The following is a 24,949-nucleotide window of genomic DNA, read 5'->3' as shown; positions in this document are numbered from 1 at the left end:
TGAAAACATACATATTTTGTTTTAGATAATGGAGGGCTGGGGGACGCAGTGGCTCAGGGGCTAGGAGCTTGTTGATCAAAAGGTCAGCAGCTCAGCGGTTCGAATCCCTAGTGCTGCTGTGTAACGGGGTGAGCTCCTGTTACTTGTCCCAGCTTCTGCCAACCTAGCAGTTCGAAAGCATGTAAAAAATGCAAGTAGAAAAATAGGGACCACCTTTGGTGGGAAAGTAACAGCGTTCCATGCACCTTTGGCGTTGAGTCATGCCGGCCACATGACCATGGAGACGTCTCTGGACAGTGCTGGCTCTTCGGCTTTGAAACAGAGATGAGCACTGCCCCCTAGAGTCGGCAACGACTAGCACATATGTGTGAGGGGAACTTTTACCTTTACCTTAATGGAAGGCTGGTGGAGATGTTATACAAAGGCTCCAGGGGTCTCTTAAAAATTGAAAGATCTATTATGGCATAAAGTTTTTGCATTCCTGTAGTGACGTCAGGGATTCCTTTGGTAGATGTATTGGATTCAGTCTTCCCACAATAAGATCATTTTTTCAAAGACTACAAGTTAGCATTAAGCTTTCTGACCAGCAAATAGAATAGAATAGAACAGAATTTTTTATTGGCCAAGTGTGATTGGACCCACAAAGAATTTGTCTTGGTGCATATGCTCTCAGTGTACATAAAAGAAAAGATATGTTCATCAAGGTACAACATTTACAACACAAATGATGGTCAGTATATCAATATAAATCATAAGGATTGCCAGCAAAAAGTTACAATCATACAGTCATAAGTGGAAAGAGATTGGTGATGGGAACGATGAGAAGATTAATAATAGTGCAGATTTAGTCAATAGTTTGACAATGTTGAGGGAATTATTTGTTTAGCAGAGTGATGGCCTTCGGGAAAAAACTGTTCTAGTTGTTGTGCAGTGCTCTATAGTGTCGTTTTGAGAGTAGGAGTTGAAACAGTTTATGTCCTGGATGTGAGGGATCGGTAAATATTTTCACGGCCCTCTTCTTGATTCGTGCAGTATACAGGTCCTCAATAGAAGGCAGGTTGGTAGCAATTATTTTTTCTGCAGTTCTAATTATCCTCTGAAGTCTGTGTCTTTTTTGTTGGGTTACAGAACCAAACCAGACAGTTATAGAGGTGCAAATGACAGCACTAAATGTTAGTTGACTGTTAATTGTAAGGTTGCTAGATTGTTCAAATGTGCCTCTTACTTACCATAAAAAACCATATGTCTCCTTGGCATTTAAAAACCCATGCACAAGTGTAATTTAATTGTCATAACATGCAGGACAGGGAGAGATCTGCTGTGATGAATTAATCCCTTCCTTTGGGCTTTGGCTTTTGGGGATGCCTTGAAAGAACCCTTTTCATCCAGCCATCAACTTTGGAGTGACATATGCTAAGGCAGCTGGAAACATGCCCTCCAATAGTATTGTTACAACTTAGAATTTGGGCAAATCCTTTAGCAAACACCTTTGCATATAAGGGCATGAATGAAGCTGAAGGACTCATTCCTTGCTTCTCACAGTCAACAGGAGAAGAGCTCAGGTTGGCTTGGAAGCAGAAAGAGATTCCCTGTCCGCCAGTCCGATCCAGGCTCCAAAATGATCCAAGCTCTCTTGGCAACTATATGCGTAGTGGTTTTTCCATATCAAGGTAAGATGCTCCCTTTGGTTTCCTTGTTCAGATTCTTATAGGTAAGAGATTATTGCACCCAACAGGTTGTTTCTTTTGGTGATTAACCAAAATTTGTTCCACTTCAGTTTCTGCAGACCTACCAAAAGAACACTGAAAGATTGCCTTTGTTGTGTATTTACATAGATTGTCTTTTTGTAATTGATTAAACTTTGTCACTCAGCAAACAGATCTTGAAAAAGAAAAGATCTAAGATCCTCAAAACAAGTAGAAAAGGCTGAAAAAGACAGAGAGAGAGAGACTTTGTTGGAAGGAAACTTCAAGAAGGAAAATATTAAAGAAACAAAGATTCTTCAGTTTTAATTTTTTTTCACTATGTCAATTAGACATCATGTAATTAAGCTTGCTTAAAGCACAGCTAGTGTTATTCTTGTTATCTTCAGAGAATCTTCAAACTGTGCTCAAGCTAACGTGACACAACTTTCCTTAATGCAAGATTCTAAATTATCTTAAAATGTTTCTTCCCTCCTTTCTTTTTACTCTTCGGAAAATGAGGGAGGGTCCCTTCTGATATGCTTCCTTTGTTTTTCTTCCTTCTGTCGGCTAAGATACCTTTCACATGCCAGTTAACCAGGCTCTTCCTGCTGTCTTCCCAAGCCTTTCCCACAAATGATTACAAGCAACAATATTCAACTGCCTTAAATGTTTGCCCAAACACAATTAAGGGTCAAAAGCTGGCTAGAGTAGCCCAGATTTTTTTTAAAAAAGTAAGGAAAAATGGGGTTACCCTTACCAAGTGAGAAGCTTCCAAAATTAGAAAAGTAATTGATGGAGAAAACACAAACAAGAAAGGAACACAGAAGGGGAAATTCTGCTTTTTCTGTGCTCTAAGCAGGAGGGAATAGTAACTTTTTTTTCCAATGTGGGGAATTGAACCTCTCCCATGTTTCTTGGAATATCAGGTACAAATGGGCAGGTACGTAGAAGTATGAGAAAGGTTTAAACATCTGCCTAGGGCAGGGGTCTGCAAACTTGTCTCTTTTAAGACTTGTGGACTTCAACTCCCACAGTTCCTCAGCCAGCTTTGCTGGGACTTGAAGTCCACAAGTCTTAAAAGAGACAAGTTTGCAGACCCCTGCCCTAGGGTTACCTTAAGGCTTAAAAGATTTCCATCAGTCTCAGAAGATACATTTCCAAGTCAAGTGCTAGCTGTATTTAGATTTCAGTCACTCTCTACTTTAAGAAATTTCCATCTGCCCCTCTCTCCTTTGCTCTCTCTCAATTTGGCCTCGAAGCAGACAATAAAGATTGTCTGATTTCTGTCAGTATTCTACCATAGTTCCCACCCACCCCAAATACTCTGTAGCTATTGATATTTTAGTTTATTGGTTTGTTTCCATTTACAACTATAAGCATTTTATTTTTGCACTTTTTTTGGTAGCGAGGGTATTAATTAGATATGCATAACATGATAGAAATATGGGATTAAAAAGTAAATATATAAATCTCTTTGACAGTCTTTTACAACATCTACTGTATGACAAGGAATCCTGAGTTGAATCAGCTGCTGGTAATTACCTGGTGATTGACAAATGTATTACCATGCTTGGCTACAGAAGGAACAGAACAGAACAGAACAGAACAGAACAGAACAGAACAGAACAAAATAGAATAGAATAGAACAGAACAGAACAGAATTTTTTATTGGCCAAGTGTGATTGAACACACAAGGAATTTGTCTTGGTGCATATGCTCTCAGTGTACATAAAAGAAAAGATACCTTCATCAAGGTACAACACTTAACGATAGTCATAGGGTAGAAATTTAACACTTAATGATACAACACTTAATGATAGTCATAGCCTACAATTAAGCAATCAGGAAACAATCAATATCAGTATAAATCGTAAGGATACAAGCACCAAAGTTACAGTCATAAGTGGAAGGAGATGGGTGATGGGAAGTGGTTTTCCACAACGTTCTTCAGGGATAGTTTCCTAGCTTCCCAGCATAGTCTGTAGTTCTGGGATTTCGAGTTTTAAAGAAGTCCTGCCCTGCTTAGCATTGGGGATATCAGTGCAGATCAGACACAAGTAGTCCTTGACATACAACCATTCATGACATGGTGACCGTTCAATGTTATAGTGGCATTGCAAAAAGTAATGATCTTCAAAGCAACCCCAAGGTCATAGAATCAAAATGTGGATGCTTGGCAACTGACAGCCACATAATCTTTAGACAGATTATGTGGCTGCCTTTTGCAGCCTTCCCAGCTTCTGTCTCCAACCTTCTCCCCGCAAAAGATCTTACAGTAGAAATTCTGGTCCTAATTGTTGTCGTAAGTCAAGGCTTGGTGCTGTGGCCCACAACATTTACAAAATAGTCTAAGGAGCAAATAGCAGATGACCATTGAATGTCCACACAGGAACCAACCCTAAATTCTTTGACTCTTGATCTAAGTCTGAAATCACTTAGGTGCCCCAGTAATAACTATGATGCTATGGAGTCTCCATAGATATTTTCGAAAATGAAAGAAAGTCAGTGAAACTATTAGGATGGCAATGAAAAAGAAGTTCAACTGAAAGGAATTCCTAATAAGCTGCATTTGCATAGGAAGCTACGTGTGCCTAGCTCTCTGATTAATGTATATGCTAAATCATAATATAATTTGGTTTATTGAATTGCGTGAATCAGTTTATTGTGATTTCTGATTTCTCATTCAGCCTTTAGCACTCATCACAGAGCACACAAACCTGGACAGTGGATGGCATTTCTTTGTTTATTTATTTTGCTGCTCAAAATTTTTCTTTTGGACCTTCCCAGAGCATTGATTCCAGTTAGATTCCCAACTATCAAACACCATTTAGCAAATTTCATATGCACCAAAAAGCCCTTAGATTTCTGTGCTGTGTTCCACTAGGAAAGGATTCCATTCTCTCCATTGATAACTGAATAACAAATTGCATAGTAGATTTGAAAGTAGCAGAATAACATAGCAAAGTGAATCTTTCTTTCTTTCCTTCTTTCTTTCTTTCCTTCTTTCTTTCTTTCTTTCTTTCTTTCTTTCTTTCTTTCTTTTCCTTCCTTCCTTCCTTCCTTCCTTCCTTCCTTCCTTCCTTCCTTCCTTCCTTCCTTCCTTTTGATGAAGGGAGCTCAACAATCCTGGAATCCGGGAAAGTTAAAGATTATGAAGTAGTATATCCACAAAAACTCCTTCCACTGCCCAAAAGAGGAATTGAGCGGCGTGAGGAAAAGGTAAGGAAAAAAAATATTCGTTTCATCAAGTTATTCATTGATGAATCTGACCCTAGATTTTGCTCAAGATTCATGTGTACCAAAGTCAGAGTTAAACTCTACTGCTTTCAAAATTTTGCCATTAGGTTCTTCAAACAAATTTCCATGAAATTCCAACTGTTTTTATTGCTCATTTTAAAGTTTATTTATTATTGTGTTTTGTAAAGGGAAATTATTACAAAGTCACATATTTGTCAGAGTTCATAGACTATGAAGAGTGATGATGGGAGAGAGGTTGTAATAGGGACCTATCACCTATTTCATTTTTAGATTGGATCTGATCCTATTTCAAACCTTAGAGATTTTAAGATTTTGCATAATATTTGCATAGAGAGTTTTCTAGAGAGAGCTCCAAGTAAAGATGACATATGATAAGTCTCATAAGACTGTAAAATTCTGAAAGTCCATTTCACTTTGATTAAAAATATATCAAATTGAAGAAATAGGAGAAAAGTCCATGTACGCTTATATCAAGATTTGCACTTGACGTAGTTTGAGTGAAACTTACACAGCTCTAATATCTCATGAAAATGAAGAATCCTACTGGGCAGGATTATTAAATCTGGATACATATTTATTATCAGCCAAGACACCTTTTGGTATCCCTCTGCTGGCATCTGATGGTTATCTGGATTTTTGCATTGCAATCTATGTGCCTGCTTGGATTATTTATTTATTACACAAATCTATATGGCTGCCCAATTCACACACAATTGAGGAGACTTAGAACATTAATTTCCTAATGTTAAAAGGTTACTATAACTAATAAAGTCTTGCAAAATGCCCAGTCAAACAGAGTGGAGGGATCTAGCAAGCAGGAAATTAGTGTTGCAACTTTAAGATAAAAGTAAAGGTTCCCCTCGCACATATGTGCTAGTTGTTCCCAACTCTAGGGGGTGGTGCTCATCTCTGTTTCAAAGCCGAAGAGCCAGCATTGTTCGAAGACATCTCCGTGGTCATGTGGCCAGCATGACTCAACACCAAAGGCGCACAGAACGATGTTACCTTCCCACCAAAGGTGGTCCCTATTTTTCTACTTGCATTTTTTATGTGCTTTCGAACTGCTAGGTTGGCAGAAGCTGGGACAAGTCACGGGAGCTCACCCCATTACATGGCAGCACCAGGGATTTGAACCGCTGAACTGCCGACTTCGATTGACAAGCTCAGTGTCTTAGCCTTTGAGCCACCACATCTCTTTGCAACTTTATAGAGTTGCAAAAGATCCAGGACTGACACACACACACACACACACACACCGCGTGCCAAATTCCATGGAATCTTATCTATCTGTTCCCAATGGAAGGCAAGCAATCTAGGGAGATTTCTGTATTCTAAGCAGAATACAATGAACTCCACACATGTGAATCTGATCACTTGTGCCTGAAATAAAGTTACTATTAATAGGTAACTTTAAGAGATTTCTTCTTCCTTTTTATGCTCTTGGGTCATCTTTCATAGAAGATGATGGGAAGCAGTGATAACTGTGAAACATGAGATATGAAATTATCCTTTCTAGCTTCACAGAATGCATCATTTTAAAATATATAAATTGTGTTTCTAGGCAAATATGGTGTAGTGGTTATAGCTCAAGGTTAGGACTAAGAACCAGATTCAAGACCATCACTGGATGACTTTCAAGTCAGTCTCTCTATCCCATCCAAACCTCATTCGCCAAGATGTTAAATTAGAGAAGGAGATCTTGAACTTATGCAAGAAAGTTTAATTTAATTTAAGAAGATTTTACAGTGCCTTTCAAGCACCAGAAGAAGTACTCCAAATCTAATAAATGAATTGACCATGGGTTTCCATTTGACACAGGTGTAGACTAGTCAAGTGAATACACATTTATTTATTTTTTTAAAAAAATAAACACTGCACTCTTTGCATTTCAGACCAAATATGAAGATACCATGAAATATGAATTTCAAGTGAATGGAGAGCCAGTGGTCCTTAATCTAGAAAAAAATAAGTATGTTAACTCAGAAGTTCCCTTAACTTTTTAAAGAAAATGTGAAAAGTGTATATTCTTGGACACAATGCAACAGAAATAATAATCGTATTACCTTGTTTGGCAAATTAAAATTAAATTAAATTTAACATCAGTTAAACGTAGGTGATGCAGATATAGTCATTGAAGATATTAATTATGTCTTAGCCCAGAACTGAGAATTTTTTATTCCTGCTTTCAATGCTACTCTGCTTGACTCTAACAGTTCTAGATAAAGTTGGACCACTCAAGACTCATAAACTTCTGTACCTTGAATTACATAGGTTATTTATGAAATATTACGGAGATTTAAAAATTATTGTTTACACATTCATGCTGCTCCACAGACAACTCATCAATCTGTAGAACGTTAGCTAAGAGACCTATGCAGCTGCTCAAGTTTTATCATAATTTACACATTGAAGCATGAAAGGCATGAAATATCATTAAGGCATGAAAGAGGTAACCTAAATCTAAACGTGCTTCACCTAAACAAACAAACAGATTTCAACACACCCTATTTTTGTTGTTAAGAATGCTATGCCGGTTGTCTCATATGAACTGTAAATCAAGATATTCATAAAGACAATGAAAAATAGATTTGCTACCTGACTTGTATCAGCATAATAAGTATCCATTGGAACCTGCTTTTCATCTTTTGCTGACTCATCCAGCCAGGCCTTGGCACTTTTCTTAACAGATTTGGTTCAATATGGGAAATAGAAATAAAGTAAAATAATTTTTTAGCAGGACAGAATAAGATAGTTGGAAAGAGCCTTGGAGGTTTTCTAAGACAACCCTCTGCTCTAGTAGGAGACCCTATACCGTTATGAACAAATGGCTGTCCAGTCTCTTCTTTGTAAGATGGAACAGCCTCAACTTCTAGAAGCAAGCCATTCCACGGATTGTTCTCAATGTCAAGGAATTTCTCTTAGCTCAAGGTTGGAATTCTCACGTGTAAATAAACTACTCATACCACGAAAGAAATGGTGCCATTTTTATTGCCATAAACCCAGTAAATGCCACATCAAATGACTATGGCAGCCATTGCACTGTAAACATGGGAAGGGTTGGTTATAATCCCTGCAGTCCTCTTGCAACTTAATAATAGCTTTAAGCAGGGGTAAAATCCAGCAGGTTCTGACAGGTTCTGGAGAACCAGTAGCGGAAATTTTGAGTAGTTCAGAGAACCAGCAAATACCACCTCTGGCTGGCCCCAGGAGTGGGGTGGGAATGGAGTTTTTGCAATATCCTTCCCCCAGGAGTGGGGAGGGAATGGGGATTTTGCAATATCCTTCCCCTGCCACGCCCACCAAGCCACGCCCACAGAACCAGTAGTGAAAAAAATTGGATTTCACCCCTGGCTTTAAGACCCTGATACATAGTGGGAGCATTGGGAATGAAATCCTCATTTTGTTAGACTGTATTTTTGTATTGACAATCTATATGAGCCCTCTAAATATATATTGCCTTTATTATTAAGTATAAGCTACAAAGAAACAGCCCTCTGTGTGTGTGTGTGTGTGTGTGTGTGTGTGTGTGTGTGTGTGTGTGTTACTTTAACTTATTCCATTGGAGACATTACAAATTGTAGTGCTCCCCTTTTCTACTGTTTAATTATGAAGGTTGTGTAGAACTTCAAGGGTAGCATCTGGATGTTTGGACTTTGAAGCAAAGCAGAGCTAGAGGTGGGAGGCTAGCAGAGCTATGCCTAGGCTGGAAACATAGAAGGCAATGCCAAGAGAACTGCATCAAAGTGATACCAGGAGTAGAAAGTGAATCTATTGTATTGGCTTAGAACTTCAAGAGAGATGTTTCTGAATAATGATTCGAGGCATCCCTTCCCTTGATTTCTTCCTGAAGCAATATGAATCCCTTAACTATGGAGTAAAGGGAGTTACGCTGGTCTCCTTTGTAGACCTAGCAGCTTCATCTGATTGTTGCATAGATCAGAAGAATCAAAGCAATACAAAATGTCTTCTCCTGGTCAGTCATACCACCTCTGAGCATTGATGAAAAGAATTGCACAGCTTCCACAGGTGAATCAAGTATGGGCTTCACTCCGTGGTGGGATTCAATTTTTTTTTACTACGGGTTTTGTGGGTTTGGCTTGCTTGGTGGGGCATGGCTTGGTGGTCATGTGACTGGGTGGGTGTGGCTTAGTGGTCATGTGACTGGGTGGGCATGGCTTGGTGGTCATGTGACTTGGTAGGCGTGGCCAACTCAATGTCACTCACATCAAAGGGTCCTTCGCCTGGCCTCTCCCCTCCCAGCCATTCCTTGTCACACTCAGCCTCACCGTATCTATAGTTCTGTAGAAATGTTGTTCACCTTTTTCCAGCTTTATTATCTACACACTATAGATGTACTTTTATGGACCACTGAAAGGAGGAAATGGCTCACATGCTTTGCCCAATAGTGTGATAGGCAACAGGCTTTTAAAGAAGGAGACTTATCATGCAATTTTCTCTGTTCCTTCTTAATTCCTGGTATAAATAATGACTTCTTTGCATTCTTTCCAGACGACTTTTTTCCAATGATTACAGCGAAACTCATTATTCCCCTGATGGCAGAGAAATTACAACAAACCCTCCGGTTCAGGTACTATTCAGAGTGTCTTACTTTTATGAAGTAAATGGAAAGAATATTTGTGCCCACATTCCAAATATATATATATCACACCAGGCTATTCAAAGAAGAAGAGCTATTTATGCATGAAGTGTCTTATATGGAGCATGTTTTGTGTAAGCATGTGTGGATTGTTAAAACCCAATCTGTTCCACTTATTGAATTAGTAGGACATATATTTCAATCAATAAATTCCTTGCTACTGATTCAATTTTTGGGGAGTGAGCCCCACAAATAGGTTTATTATGAGAACATCAGGTTGATAGGATGTACTTTGCTTTTTAAACCAGATTACAGTGATACCTGCAAAGTCATTTGTTTGGAACACCCAAAGTGAGAGGGATTCACTTTGCTTGTACAGAAGATAGAAATCCATTATATTTCCCTCTCACTAAAAACGGCCAGAACCTGTTACAATATCCCAGCACTAACATGCTTCCAACCAAATTGATAAAAAATGCATCCTCTGTCTCCAAACTTGTTAATGTGTAACAGAAATCTGCTGATTTCGACATCTATATTGGTCCTGCTTCCAGAAGAGGTTAGTGATCAAAATTCAACCACCAGATGGAGTCTTCCATGTTATATAAGGCATCTTTTTTGGTATTGTGTATTTATATTTCTGGTGTATGTTTCTGAAAGCTTTCATTGAGTGGGCTCAAGGAAATAACAATTAATTGGTATCATTAGTAAATGTGGAATTTTTCCTACATTATTATAAGATTTTAGAACAAAGTTTGAGAGTTTATTTGGCAAATCCTGTGGTGCAGCACTAGAGTTGACCTCCAAGAAGAGAAGATTGGTGGAGAAAAGAGCTTGCTATTTGAGCAGAACTTTTTTTTATTATTTCTTTGTTGATTGTCTGCCCAAAAGTTCTTAGCGTTTTACCATCAATGGGATTCCCTCTGCAGTGTGACTTCCTTTAATAGAGATTTATGATTATCCTATCCTGTATACATTTTGAACAATCAATACTAAGCAGGTTCCTCCTCAAGCAAAACATTCTGGATTAGTTGCCCTCTTACTCATTTTTTCATTGATGTTGTAGAATACATTGGAACTGGACTTCTGCTCGTCAAATCACACTACAAACAAGCTTTAACCAGTATGGTCCTCTTGCCTCCATACAGGATCACTGCTATTATCATGGACACATCCAGAATGATATTGACTCAACTGCAGTCATCAACGCATGCGACGGCTTGAAGTAAGATAGTGTCTTATCATTTATTTGTTTTATTAAGCGTGTAAATATTATTACTTCTCTTGTAGTTGTCGTAGTTAAAGCAAAGACAATCAGTTTCTTTCATTCAAATTACTTGGGTTTAATCCCAGACATATGCAGAATGTCGGCCGAAGAGCTTGTAGAAAAAATGCTTTTAAAAGTAAAAAAAAAAAAGTTGGCCACACCCACCCAGTCACATCACACCACCCCCCAAGCCAGAAATTTTACATTTCACCCTTGCTCTGACTCTTTTTGGATAATTTAGAACAATTATATTTTTCCCTTTTTATCCTAAAAGTGTGATTTTTTGTGTTTTATATGTTGGTCTATGACTGAATAAAGAGTGATTGATTGAGTGTACAACAGTGTATATATGGGTGAAATACTTTGTATATATATAAGAGTGTATATATGGGTGAAACACTTTATATCCTCTTTTGCCCTTATGAGAATAAAGTTTTACACAAAAATGCAACCTTTCAGAGAGTGTATTCTTACATTTCCATAGCTAGAAACTTCCTCTATTTCCCCTAGACATTCCATGGTTGTATTGAAAATGTGCAATCGCTTATATTTTTCTGATTATAGCTGTATCTTTGAGAAGCAAAGGGAGGAAAGAAAATGAAAAATTCAGTGAGTTTTAAGGAGGGATTCAAAACCACAGGGGATGTTGATATGATTATTTAAAAATTGGTTATCCACTGAGAGGTCCTAGGTGCTCTCTGAGTTATCCATAGTTATCCAACTAGGTAACATCATCAGTGCAATTCACCCCTGAACTACAAATATGATTTTCCATTTCTGATCACCTTTTTCAAAAAGAGTCTGCAATTGTTTTCGCAGTGGATATTTCAAGAATAATGGTGAGATGTACATTATTGAACCCTTGAAGCCTTCTGACAATGAAGCACATGCGGTCTTCAAATATGAAAGTCTGGAAAAAGAGGATGAGATCCCTAAAGCCTGTGGAGCAATCCATTCTTCTGGGAAATCAGATGAGCCTATCCAAAAGACCGCAAAGATATTTTCTACTCCAGAAGAAGTAGGTCTCATATTAAACCCTCAAGTACATAACATGGTTTGAGAACATGGATACATTTACTTGTTTCTAAATGGTAAAATAAAAGAAAAATTTCCTGGGACTGCTTAGAAAAAAACCCCCATGGAAGTGGAACACCCCCATTTCTAAAACTCTATTTCAGCCATTCTGTAGAAGAAAATTTGGAAGCTTGTTGAACAGAAAATACATATTCCAGGTTTACATTGTTTTTTATGGTCACACAAAGTTAATTTGGACATTTGGATCAAAATGGTTTCAACTGAATCCCCAAATCATCTCAACTTTCTGAATTAGTTTAGAAAATTTAATCAAATGATCAAATTGGATGCCTCTTTTATGCATGCATAGGGGACTTGGGATAGGGGAAGAAACTGGTTCAAAATATTAAATTAAAGTGTTTTGAGATGTCTAATAAGACCTAACCTTGACTCAATTTTCCAATTTGATTTGAATCACTAAGTTGGATTGAAGTAATAATTGGATTGAAAGAGACAAATTGAGTCTGGTCACAGATGACCCTCATATTCCCAATATTTTCCTCTATTGCTGGAGGCAGAACAATTTGAAGACAAAACATTACATCCAAAACAATAGTTCCTTCCTTCTTTTTGGTGGCAGACGACGAAGTCCCATTCGTCATCTTCAGGCTGGGTGTTTACAGCTTCATGTTTCTAGGAGGAAAAAAAAAAAGAAGCACGAAGCTGTAAACACCCAGCCTGAAGATGATGAATGGGACTTCGTTGAAACGTCGCCAAGACACTTTCAATTTTACGCGGGAGAAAACCTGAATAACCAAAGACCTACACACACATACACACACACACACAAACACACACACATATATATGTTTTCGTAGGTTTTCATGGGTATATGTATGCAGGTTTTGGTATGTTCGGGTCTTTTCCCGTGTTTACTTCCAATCTTGCACGGGAAAAGACCCGAACATACCAAAACCCGCATATATTTTAGATATAGATATAGATAGTGTGTTTAGGTGGTCCATTATTTTATAATCACCTTCACTCTTTGAATGTTCTAGTCTCAATTTCAGGTCATGGTCACTTAATTCAAACTGGATCTTGTGTAGCAGAATTAAGAAAGTAGCGGTCAAAGAGCAAGAAGAAAATTAGCAATCTTGGGCTCAACATAGGAACTCTCTGACCTTAGATATGGTAGTTCCATAGGCTGAAAAAACACAAATACATGTTTTTCCAGCATACCGAAAAAGAATAATAGGAAGAAGCCATTAATACATGCTCATACATGTTAAAGTTTTAACAAGCTCTCTCTCTATAAATGTCTTTTTAAAAACCAATATTTCTGAAACTTCAAGGACTTTGACCAGGAAGTATAACAAGCAATTTTTTGATTATCTGATGACCGGTATGCCTGTTGGCTGCAGGGAGCAATATATCTATCTAAACACTCTTCTGTTTATTGTTCTGTTTAGAAAGAAAAATACTTGGAGGCTGAAAAATATGTTGAGCTTTACATGGTTGCAGACAATTTAATTGTAAGTATCTTTGATATCATTCTATTTTCTTTCTGCATTGAGCACCAAATTTTGTTTCTTTTTTAATATGGGCATTTTTGAAGGCATTACCAAACATAACATTCTAATTAGATTGTATCTTAAAATGTGCTTTAAAATATACTGTGATTTTTTTTTGTTATTGATCTCAATCAATATTTACAAAATGAAGAGACATTTGAAATTTATCTATACTCTAATTTCCACATTAGTTCTTCCCGAACTCCATCTAAATTTTAATTAAACTTTATCCAGAAATGCAAAGGTCAGGAAGTTGAATAAAGAGAACATAAATGAAATTTTGAAATAGAAAAAAGAGCGAAAGAGAATTATCATATATCTCTTCTACTTGAGCAATCTAGCATTCTAAAATCCAGAACAAAATTCATGAGGAATTGTTCTGTGGATGGGCAATTCTTTGCTCTCCCTTTTTTTTTTCTTATTTATTTCAAAATAAATCTTCAAAATAATTCTAATTGTGTTGGGATAATATCATACAATGTTAATGGCCATGCTATCACTGAAATTAAATATATTTCTCCACTACTACTAGCTCGAATAGAAGTGAACCTTTGGCTAATAGACAAATAAGAGCCACATTTAACTTAGCCAACCAATTTGAAGCAATGCAGCATTTGCAGTAAAATAACTATTTGGTATCTCTAAATATGTGCACATTTTTTGGAGCAAAATAAAAGTATCTTCATGACCACAAAAGGAGCCCATGGACTCCTAGATGCCAGTTTGAGCTTCCCCTTTTAGTATTATTACAAAAGGGAACATCTTCTGCAAACTCTTTTCAGGGAAATTGGCTCAGGCTGATGTCATTTAAATTCAGGTTCTTCCTTCTCAGCGTTGTGACTACTGATATTCTGTTTCCATATGAAGTTATTTATTGCAAAAACGTATGCTCCTTATTCTGCTGTAAAACAACATGCCCTGTGGAAATATAAAATGAAAATGTGTGAATTCAGTGATTTTCTATCAAAACACAGAATTCGTAAATATTGAAATGCTCTTTTATAATGTTAATTCGTGTTAAGAATTCAGCTTAATGGTGCTCCTCCTTCCAAACACATATTTATTTATTTATTTATTTATTTATTCATATTTTTATACCGCCCTTCTCCGAAGACTCAGGGCGGTTGGGTATGCTTCTTGTCTGGATTATTTTGCAAGATCGACACCCAGAATTCCCCTCTGAAATTATTTTATCCCAGATTTTGTGGGTTTCTTTGAAACATTCCTCAACTATTTGTTTATTGAAGTTGACAATATATGAAGGATAAGATATGTAGTGAAGAATGCTTATCTTATACTTCTCTAAACATGGAAATATGGCATCCAATTTAGGAAAGTATTTCAATAGTTAATAATAATATTAACAGCACAAATATAGGTTAAAAATCAGCAGAAAAGAATTCATTGGACTGCTTGATATAGAATTATCATTTTTGTCCAATTCAGCAAATTTAATGATTTTTAAGAATCTTCCTCTCCCTAAGCTGTTCTTTTTCTTCCTCCTTCAACCCCCCATCCGAAAATTATGGTCTCCACCTAACTTTTTTGTCTTTTCTGTAGTACAGGAAGTACAGCCACAACATTACTAATGTAAGGACGAGAGTATCTGAAATTCTCAACTATGCAAATGCGGTAAGAAGACATGGCAAAAGTTATTTTACTTTTTGAATTTAAACCTCTCTCTGCCCCGACTTAGATTTTCACTGTATTCATGGAACAAACGTAATCCAGTAAAGAGACTTAGGAGATGGACTTCCATAAGAATTTAACTTTTCCAGATTTGAGTGCAGCAAAGCTGAGTCATTTGGCCCAGAAAACAGCTCAGTTAAGTAACTAGGTTATTCCAGAAAATGGTTTAGTTCAGTAACTAGGTTAATAAGCCTCTTATGTGAACACAGCCACTATGTTGGGAGAGCAGGGGACGTGGTGGCTCAGGGGCTATGATGCTGAGCTTGTCGATCGAAAGGTCAGCAGTTCAGTGGTTCGAATCCCTAGTGCTGCCGTGTAACGGGGTGAGCTCCCGTGACTTGTCCCAGCTTCTGCCAACCTAGCAGTTTCGAAAGCAGGTAGAAAATGCAAGTAGAAAAATAGGGACCACCTTTGGTGGGAAGGGAACAGCGTTCCGTGTGCCTTTGGTGTTGAGTCATGCCGGCCACATGACCACGGATGTCTTTGGACATCGCTGGCTCTTGGGACATCGCTGGCTCTTCGGCTTTGAAACAGAGATGAGCACCGCCCCCTAGAGTCGGGAACAACTAGCACGTATGTGCGAGTGGAACCTTTACCTATGCTGGGAGAATGCAAGTCCAAATGTGTTGCAAGAATTCAATCAGTGTATTCTGTAACTGGATTCTCCCTGGACTATGGTTAATCTTCTGAACTTGAAAGTGAGAAAGAGAAAGAGAAAGAGAGAATAAGTCCATTACAAACTCAGCTGATTATGAACATGATCCCTGAGAAGAAAGCAGGAGAGAGGAACCCAGATGGAGTTGGATTGTGACACTTAGGAAAAGATCCACTCATATTGTGCTGCTTCTGTCCTGTTAGCTTTGCTGACTATCTTCTATGTTAATGATCAGTTAGAATCAAGGAGACAACAGAAACATTGTTGGTGGGTGAAATCTCCCTTTAGTCCTCCTCCCCTTCTGTTCTTGATTAAAGAGCATGATCACCTGGTTCTCCTTTACCATTTTATTTCTTTCTTTTGCTTAATAAATTATTAGTGTGCCTCAGATGTGGAGTTTTCGGTGCTGTCTGACCTTGGTGGTTTCCTTGCAGACAAGAAAAAAAAATAACAAAGAAAGAAGAAGGACTAGGGGAGATATGATAGCAGTGTTCCAATATCTCAGGGGCTGCCACAAAGAAGAGGGAGTCAAACTATTCTCCAAAGCACCTGAGGGCAGGACAAGAAGCAATGGGTGGAAACTAATCAAGGAGAGAAGCAACCTAGAACTAAGGAGGAATTTTCTGACAGTTAGAACAATTAATCAGTGGAACAACTTGCCTCCAGAAGTTGTGAATGCTCCAACACTGGAATTTTTTAAGAAGAAGTTGGATAACCATTTGTCTGAAGTGGTGTAGGGTTGGACTAGAAGACCTTCAAGGTCCCTTCCAACTCTTCTCTTCTCTTCTCTTCTCTTCTCTTCTCTTCTCTTCTCTTCTCTTCTCTTCTCTTCTCTTCTCTTCTCTTCTCTTCTTCCCTGAAATGAATATCTGCAAGCAAACCAGCAAACTCAGACAGCACTAAGAACTCCATAGCTCAACTATGAGATACAGAGATTTTCTTTTATTGATTCCCAAATCTATTCCAGTTCACCTGTCCTTAGAGGCCAATGTCAGTTATCTTTTAGTCTTGAAATGTTTATCGTTTATTTGTGTTTGAGTTTCTGATGGATGCCTTGTCCACTCCACAGTACTATAAAGATCTGAATATTCATGTAGTATTGATTGGATTAGAAATCTGGTCTGATGAAGATAAGATTGAGATCAATGGATCATCAGAACCCACTTTGAAAGCCTTTGCAGCATGGAGACATTCAGATCTACTGAAGCGCAAAAGGAATGATAATGCTCACTTACTCACGTATGTCACATTGTGGTGAGAGGGAGGGGGTGGCCAGGACTGGAAGATTAAGAGAATGTTGATGATTGCTCACAGTTTCTGCTCTGTGTTGCATCTTATAAACTATGTGTGGACTCTCTTTTTTTTGGATGAAAGCAAACCATTTTTTCTTATCTTAGAACTAGTTTTTAGAAAACACTGAATGCTACTCATTTCATTTCACCTGGTTTTGAAATTGAAACTCGGATGATTATCCTGCCATAAATTTCCAAAGGCTTCTGATTGGGCATTTCTGCTTTGGCAGGTACAAATTTTACTTTTTGGCAAATTTGGAATGAAGTCCTTGGAAATTAGAACAAACCAGACATTGACAGTTTCCCATGTTTAATATATACCAGTAAAAAACTATTTACAGATCCCCCGTTTATGGAAGCATCATTTTTTTCAAAATGTCTCAGAATGAAATGTGGAATGATATCCTAAGAAGTTAGAACAAAGCAGGTTCTGACAGTTTCCCATGTTTAATAATGTGTAAAAATGAAGGTATCAGAGTTCCAAGTAACACCCCCAAGACATATCCAAGTGAATTGATATCCAAAAAGACTTATGCATGTTATTTATATGAATTTTTCAAATTCATATCGAAGACATATCTACTTATTTACTTCTAAGTTGTAAAAACAGGTGGAACAGACATCAAACAGAATTCCTTTTACCCCATATCTTGTGGTATTCTCTCATTAATTTGTTCGTATGCTTTGGCTGCATTCACACAAGCAATTGGTTTCCATTCTGTACCAGCTAAATGAATGTTTTCATTATACAACAGATAAACCAAGAATAAAGAAAAATAATAAAAAATCTATTCTTGGATAATAACTGTGCTTAGCAGGTTGTGTGAATCCATATTCTAAATCAGCCTATATGTTATGTTATATAATTTATGAATGTGAAATTTTATCTATAACATTTTGGCCAAATAACAATTGTGAGCAATCTGACAGGTTCTGTGCATAACAATTGCATGAAATATGTTAGGGCTAGATGGAGGGCAGATCAAAGTGAAAGAGAGACTGTAAAAAATACAGAAAATCCATTTCCCCCGACAGCTATTGATCTGACTTGTCACTCAACCAGCATTTCCAATCTCAACTAGTCTTCAATAATACCACAGCTAAACTGATAGAAGAAACTTAATTATTAAAGAAACTTGAATCTGGTTTTTTTGCAACACAGGGAATGTAAATTAATTTAATGTGCTGGATTCACATAACATGCTAATCACTCCCCACCCAAGCTTAATGTGTGGTGAAAATGCATCATAAAAATCCATCCCTGAGGACAGATGCTTGCAAAAGGTATAGGGGGTTTTGTATGCCCCAATGCTATAGACTGTGCTTCCATCTTCTATATCAGGGGTCTCCAACCTTGGTCCCTTTAAGACTTGTGGACTTCAACTCCCAGAGTTCCTCAGCCAGCTTTGCTCTATAAACTGTTCTATAAACTGTATTCTCTCTCCCACTTGCTTTCTTACAGGGGTATTCACTTTGATGGAGGAGTCTTAGGAATAGCTTACATAAGCGGCATGTGCAATTCTCTCCTATCTGTAGGAATTTCTCAGGTGGGTAGAAAAGACAAGCATTACCTGTTTGTAGTCGATGAAAACGTATATTACTCATAACTTTATTATAAATAGAGACTCTTCTAATTTTTGATCCATATCATTTCCATCCATATTTATTTATGAATTTGACATCCTCAATTGAAGGCGTTTTGCCACATTGCACTATGGACATGTCCTAGAATAAGCTTTTTGTATGCTTTGACTTACAGTATGTATCAGAAGATGAAAATATATTATAATTATTTGGATCAGGAGAAGTCGAAGTAAAACTGCCATGATCGGGAAATGAGCAGGTCAAATTATGACGCAATAATACTTGCAAACAAGGTTTCTGAACAATATTCTTAGCAACCTTGGTGATAAACATGAATCATCCGTCTTTCATTCCAAGAAATTTAGGATCAGGATTTATATGGCTGAATTAATTTACACAGAGAAAATGAGAGAATACGAAATCTGCTTTTTTAAAAAAACAAAAAAAACCAACTTTCAATATTTGAAGAGCCTGTAAGAAAATCATATTAGTCAAGAAAATGCTAAAGATATTTACTGAGAAACCTTAACAAACAGAATTAGGATCCTGGCAATATGTGGTAACCCTAAACCTGCTTGCTTAAGAAAGTCATTTTGATTCAGAAGGACCAACTCACTCGTAAATCTATTAAGCATTTCAACCTTCAATATTCTGAAAATGTTAGCTAGCTTGTAGCAAAAGTTACTGAGTAGTTTTTGGGCTGAAGTTGCTTGTAAGTTTAGTAACTAAATAAGTGCAGACAGACAGAAAGATGCAGAGGTTTTGATCTTCAGGATTTTAAATTTTTCTCCTGGATGCAAGTATTTGTACATGTTGTGGAGTCATGGTGCACACATGCACTCAGAAGAGCTGAAAGAATGGTATAAGTAGTCCTCATGTTACATCTTGTACCCTCCCCCCCCCAAAAAAACCCTACTTGTGCCCTGATTTTGGAGTTCTGAGATCACGTGACTGCATTTTGAGTCCTTGGACATCAGCCTGCATTTAAGGACATTTCCAGTGGCCTGAGATCATGTAATTGTAATATAAGTTTTGCCAGAAATTGTTATTTTCTTCTGGCTTCAGCCAGAAGCCCAAAGCAAATGATGGATTCATTTAACAACCACAGTATTCTCTTAATGACTGCGACATTTGCTTTAAGATCACTGTGTTTGCTTAATGAACATATAAAAAGGTGGTAAAATTGGGTCATTGGTGTGATGACCCACTGTACAACCATCCTTACTTATGACCATAATTGCTCAGTTATGGTCATAAACTGAAGACTACCTGTATAATCCTTTTGTTTCAGGCTTCAGATAACAATATAATTTCTTAGCATTTCTCCATGTTAAAACCAATGAATAAGAAGAAAACCTGTTGCTGATAAAACAGTAGCACAGTTTGAAGAAAGGATCTTTTTATCTCTTCAAATTCCTTTGAGGCTAATTTTTATTTACATTTCATTTTTTAACCCAGGAAAAAAATAGGAAGACACTTTATTATTACAGTATTCCAACGAGACAATTGTGGAGGAAACCTCAATCTTTAATCTACTAAAAAAAGGCCACCAAACTTTGAAGAAACAATTGCTTTCTGCAGGAAAAACTCATTCTTAGCCCTATAAATTATTTCTTTTTCTAACTCTGATTTTTTTTTATTAGAAAGTCCCTGAGCAAAGATTTCACCTCAGTGCTAATAACTGGGTTCACTTTTGGTTTCTTGGTAGATTAACTATAGACAAAAATGTTCTCTCTTTTTTTTTCAGGATAACCACAACCAGGAACGTTACATTGCAGCTATAGTGACCCATGAGATGGGTCATAATCTTGGCATGGATCATGATGCAGCTTCCTGTACTTGCAACAAAGAACCATGTATTATGGAGCCCTCAGTAAAGTAAGGATTCAGAAAAAAACAAAACGCTTTTGACGCCTTTCAAATCATGTTATATTTATGATTGCAATAATTCATTAAATTAAGTACGCTGAGAGCTTAAAAAATGAAATGGTCAGTATTACAGAACAGTGGGGTCTGGTCAAACATGTGTAAATTGTTGGTGTAGCTTCCTCCAAAACACAGGAGTTTAAAGAAATGGCATAGGAAGCATAACCCAAGAAACTAAATTTTAATAACTGTGATGGACGTGGTTATTAGGCTTTATTTTTTCAAAAAACAAAAGAGAAATGGGAAGGAGAAGGAGAGAAAGGAGAAGAAGAGGGAGGAAGGAGGAAGAAGTATTTTTTTAAAAAATGATGATGCAGCTTCCTGTACTTGCAACAAAGAACCATGTATTATGGAGCCCTCAGTAAAGTAAGGATTCAGAAAAAAACAAAACGCTTTTGACGCCTTTCAAATCATGTTATATTTATGATTGCAATAATTCATTAAATTAAGTACGCTGAGAGCTTAAAAAATGAAATGGTCAGTATTACAGAACAGTGGGGTCTGGTCAAACATGTGTAAATTGTTGGTGTAGCTTCCTCCAAAACACAGGAGTTTAAAGAAATGGCATAGGAAGCATAACCCAAGAAACTAAATTTTAATAACTGTGATGGACGTGGTTATTAGGCTTTATTTTTTCAAAAAACAAAAGAGAAATGGGAAGGAGAAGGAGAGAAAGGAGAAGAAGAGGGAGGAAGGAGGAAGAAGTATTTTTTTAAAAAAATTTGAATTTATATCCCGCCCTTCTCCAAAGACTCAGGGCGGCTTATATTGTGTAAGGCAATAGTCTCATCCATTTGTATGGAGGGTAGAAGGAGGAAGTGGGGAGAAGAGGGGAGGGGAGAAGGGGAGGGGAAGGAGAGGAAGAAGGAGAACGGGGGAAGGAAGGAATGGGAATGGGATCTTCTCAGAAATTGTCTATTACCAAATTTCCTGTAACCTTTTGTGTAAGATTTTCTTTTTCTTGTATCTCCTTCGTAAACTCATCTATTTCCGCACATTCCATGATTTTTCTAATTACATTGTCTTCAGATTGTATATTGTTATTTTGCCAGTTCTGTGCGTAGACTATTCGTGCTGTGTAACTATGTGGATAATGCATTATGTTTACTTTTTAATACTTCAGAACCAGTACTTGGTATTTCCTACAGACACCCTGGTTTAGGCAACAATTTTGTTTAATAAAACCCACCTAATGGATCTGGTGCATCTTTGCCCTTAAAAGACGACCATGTTGTCTATTTAATGGCAAAAGCAGCTAGTCTCTGGATTCCTACGTTCACCCTCTAATTTAAGGGCCAATGATTAAATTCCTAATTAGGAAAGTGGATGTATGATACCGTATTTCTATCCCTTTCAGAACTCAGTGGCAAGTTGCCAATATTAGAAAAGAAATCCCATAAGTATTTCCTGCCTGGGCAGGGGGTTGGACTAGAAGACCTCCAAGGTCCCTTCCAACTCTGTTATTATGTTATGTTAAGTATCTTAAATCTCCCCTTGCCTTAAAACATTTATTATAAAAAGTGCAGCAGCTCCAAAAGAAGAAAAAAAATCCCTTTAATTACATTATTGCCATCTCTTCTTCATCCCATCAGCAACGACACTGTATGATTTCCAGAATCTCCTTCCACAGAGAGAGGCTAAAAATTAAAATGAAAGGCAGCCCACTCAAACACAAGAAGTCGCTTAAGCAACTAATACCATGCAAACTTCTCATTGCAAATTCATTTTGTTAAAAAAAAGGAAATAAAGTTAGTGGAAATAAATCTGAGGGAGCATAATCTGGAAGGAAGATCAAGGCGTACAAATAGTTCTCTTAGTTACTTGGTTATCTTTAGAGAAAAATCAAATATTTGTTCTTTCCATCTTTTACGTTATTGCAATGAATTCTGTTCCTGGTCCAAATATGGATGAGACCACTAGTTTATGTTGATTCATCTTCACAGTTTTAACCCTCCTAATGAGTTCAGCTCCTGCAGTTTCTGGTATTACCAGAATTATGTCATGACTGAAACTGCACAGTGCATTCTCAACGACCCCTTGACTACAGATATTGTTCCAACTGCAGTTTGTGGAAATGGTTTTGTGGAAGAGGAAGAAGAATGTGACTGTGGCCCTCCAGAGGTAATCTTTTTTCCGTTTTTTAATCAACAAGGGTGATGACATGAACTGTCTCAGAAAATGGGAATCTTTGCAAAATCGTCCTCAGTGGTATGAGCCATCCAAGAGGTTGGCTTGTGAATGGTATAGGTCAGGAGTCTTCAACCTTGGCAACTTTAAGACTTGTGGATTTCAGCTTTTCTGGCTGAGGAATTCTGGGAGTTGAAGTCCACAAGTCTTAAAGTTGCCAAGGTTGGAGACCCCTGGTATAGGTTGAGAGACAAAAGGAGAAAGAACAGGCTACCTAATTGTCAGATAAAAAGTAGCATAAGAGCACAAGTGTGCCTACCGTTCCTGTCCTATTGTTTCCTTTCATTATATCCAATTAATATAGTTATTACATACTTATGCTTATATATATATATATATCCTTACATATGCAGAAGAGGTTTTTCTGGAACCTTGACAGTATAGTTATTTCATGCTTATGCTTATATATACTGTGTGACAAAATAAATAAATAAAATAAAAATAAAAATAGCTCAGCCTGCAGAAGCAATGGGGTATGACAAACATCCCAAGAGGAATACCCATCTTTCCATAAAGATGAGGGGAGAAATGTCATTTCAGGCCTGAAATATTCTGCTATTGTAACCTTAGAATAAAGATAATGTTTCATATTTGGTGCTTTTTCTCTGGCCTACCCCAAAGGCTGGCATCCTGAGTAGAAAATCGCTCAGAATAAGCAAGTTTTGGGCTGCAGGTTATGTGAGCTTCACAATTCAGAGATGAGGATATTTGTTTGTTTCTTTTCACATAGGAAATATCCGATAAATCTGTTTCAGTCAGGAATGCCATCATCTTTTTGCATAGGACACAGAATAAGAGTTGAAGGGATCTTGGAGGTCATATAGTCCAACCCCCTGCTCGAGCTGAAGAGATCATACCATTTCAGAAAAATCTCTGTCCGGTCTCTTCCTGAAAGCCTCCGGTGATGGGGTATCCATCACTGATGGATGGGACATCAATCATCCATCAGTGATGGATCCAATGATCCAGTGATGGATCAGTGATGGAGGGGGCATGGATGGGGCACACGGGTGGCCAACCAACAAACACTTATTAGTCACTTTCATCTTCCAACATGAGCCCATAAGAGGGAAGGCATGACAGAAATATCTTTTTCCTTGGCGGTTTCCCTCTTCAAAAGAGACCAATTAAAAGAGACCAGGAAGGAAAGTCTATGATGTCACTTGATATTTTTTGGTTTTCAGATATGTAAAAATGAGTGCTGCGAAGCTGCAATTTGTAAACTGAAACCTGAGGCAGAGTGTGCAGTTGGGGAATGTTGTGAGGAATGCCAGGTAAGGCTTGCTTATTTTTAACACTAGGAGAGATTTTACCCTACTCCTTACTAATACTATGAAAATGTGATATCTTTTGGTAGCTTACTGTGATCAGACACATTTTAACCCTGTTCCCATCCCTTCTTCCAGGTTATTTCACTTTATGAAGATAGGGAAGACAGCTTAACAAAATGTCAGCATTGTCTCAGTCGAAAATGCATTCCTTTGGCATGTCAAGGCATGTCTGTGTAAATAATACATATAGAATAGAATAGAATAGAATAGAATAGAATAGAATAGAATAGAATAGAATAGAATAGAATAGAATAGAATAGAATTTTTATTGTGTGTGATTGGACACACAAGGAATTTGTCTTGGTGCATATGCTCTCAGTGTACATAAAAGAAAAGATACCTTCATCAAGGTACAACATTTACAACACAATTGATGGTCAATATATCAATATAAATCATAAGGATTGCCAGCAACAAGTTATAGTCATACAGTCATAAATGGAAAGAGATTGGTGATGGGAACTATGAGAAGATTGATAGTAGTGCAGATTTGGTAAACAGTTTGACAGTGTTGAGGGAATTATTTGTTTAGCAGAGTGATATCCTTCTTTTGACTCATTCTTTGACTGAGTTTGCATAGAACCTCACTTTAAATAAGGCTGGGCAATTTTGGGATTCTAAACTCACCTTCCTGATATCCTGGAAGGTTCTAAGAGGTCTCTGATGATGCTGTGATGATGATTTTCTCCCTGCTAAGACTTTTAGGTAAAGATGGGTTCAGGAGATTTTTGGAAATCAAATTGCTTTCTTTCCCACCTTTAAATTCCCTACCTACTCTCCAAAGCTCTAAATATTTTACTGGCACATTTTGGAGATGCTGGAGGACCATCAAGCAAGAGGTGCAAGTTTCTCGATCCCTCTATGTAGGATCCCAGTTGACTGAATAATAA

General features: G+C 37.4%; 1 protein-coding gene across 1 annotated transcript in view; it reads left to right on the top strand.

Moving 5' to 3' along the window:
- The first annotated feature begins 1,488 nt into the window (after nt 1–1,488).
- The window catches only part of LOC131204033 (zinc metalloproteinase-disintegrin-like NaMP), a 30,388-nt gene continuing 6,927 nt past the window's right edge, over nt 1,489–24,949 (top strand). Inside the window, 14 exon segments of the mRNA XM_058194834.1 lie at nt 1,489–1,599; nt 1,601–1,670; nt 4,798–4,904; nt 6,836–6,912; nt 9,453–9,531; nt 10,689–10,765; nt 11,627–11,825; nt 13,294–13,356; nt 14,956–15,027; nt 16,809–16,978; nt 18,494–18,578; nt 20,363–20,493; nt 22,485–22,662; nt 23,913–24,002. Of these exon segments, the coding sequence (XP_058050817.1) occupies nt 1,504–1,599; nt 1,601–1,670; nt 4,798–4,904; nt 6,836–6,912; nt 9,453–9,531; nt 10,689–10,765; nt 11,627–11,825; nt 13,294–13,356; nt 14,956–15,027; nt 16,809–16,978; nt 18,494–18,578; nt 20,363–20,493; nt 22,485–22,662; nt 23,913–24,002 (1,494 nt within the window). The 5' untranslated portion in view covers nt 1,489–1,503.

The sequence above is a fragment of the Ahaetulla prasina genome, chromosome 9 (assembly GCF_028640845.1).
Source record: "Ahaetulla prasina isolate Xishuangbanna chromosome 9, ASM2864084v1, whole genome shotgun sequence".
Taxonomy (NCBI): domain Eukaryota; kingdom Metazoa; phylum Chordata; class Lepidosauria; order Squamata; family Colubridae; genus Ahaetulla; species Ahaetulla prasina.
The sequence above is the reverse complement of the archived record's forward strand: the minus strand, read 5'-3'. Positions and strand labels throughout refer to the sequence as shown.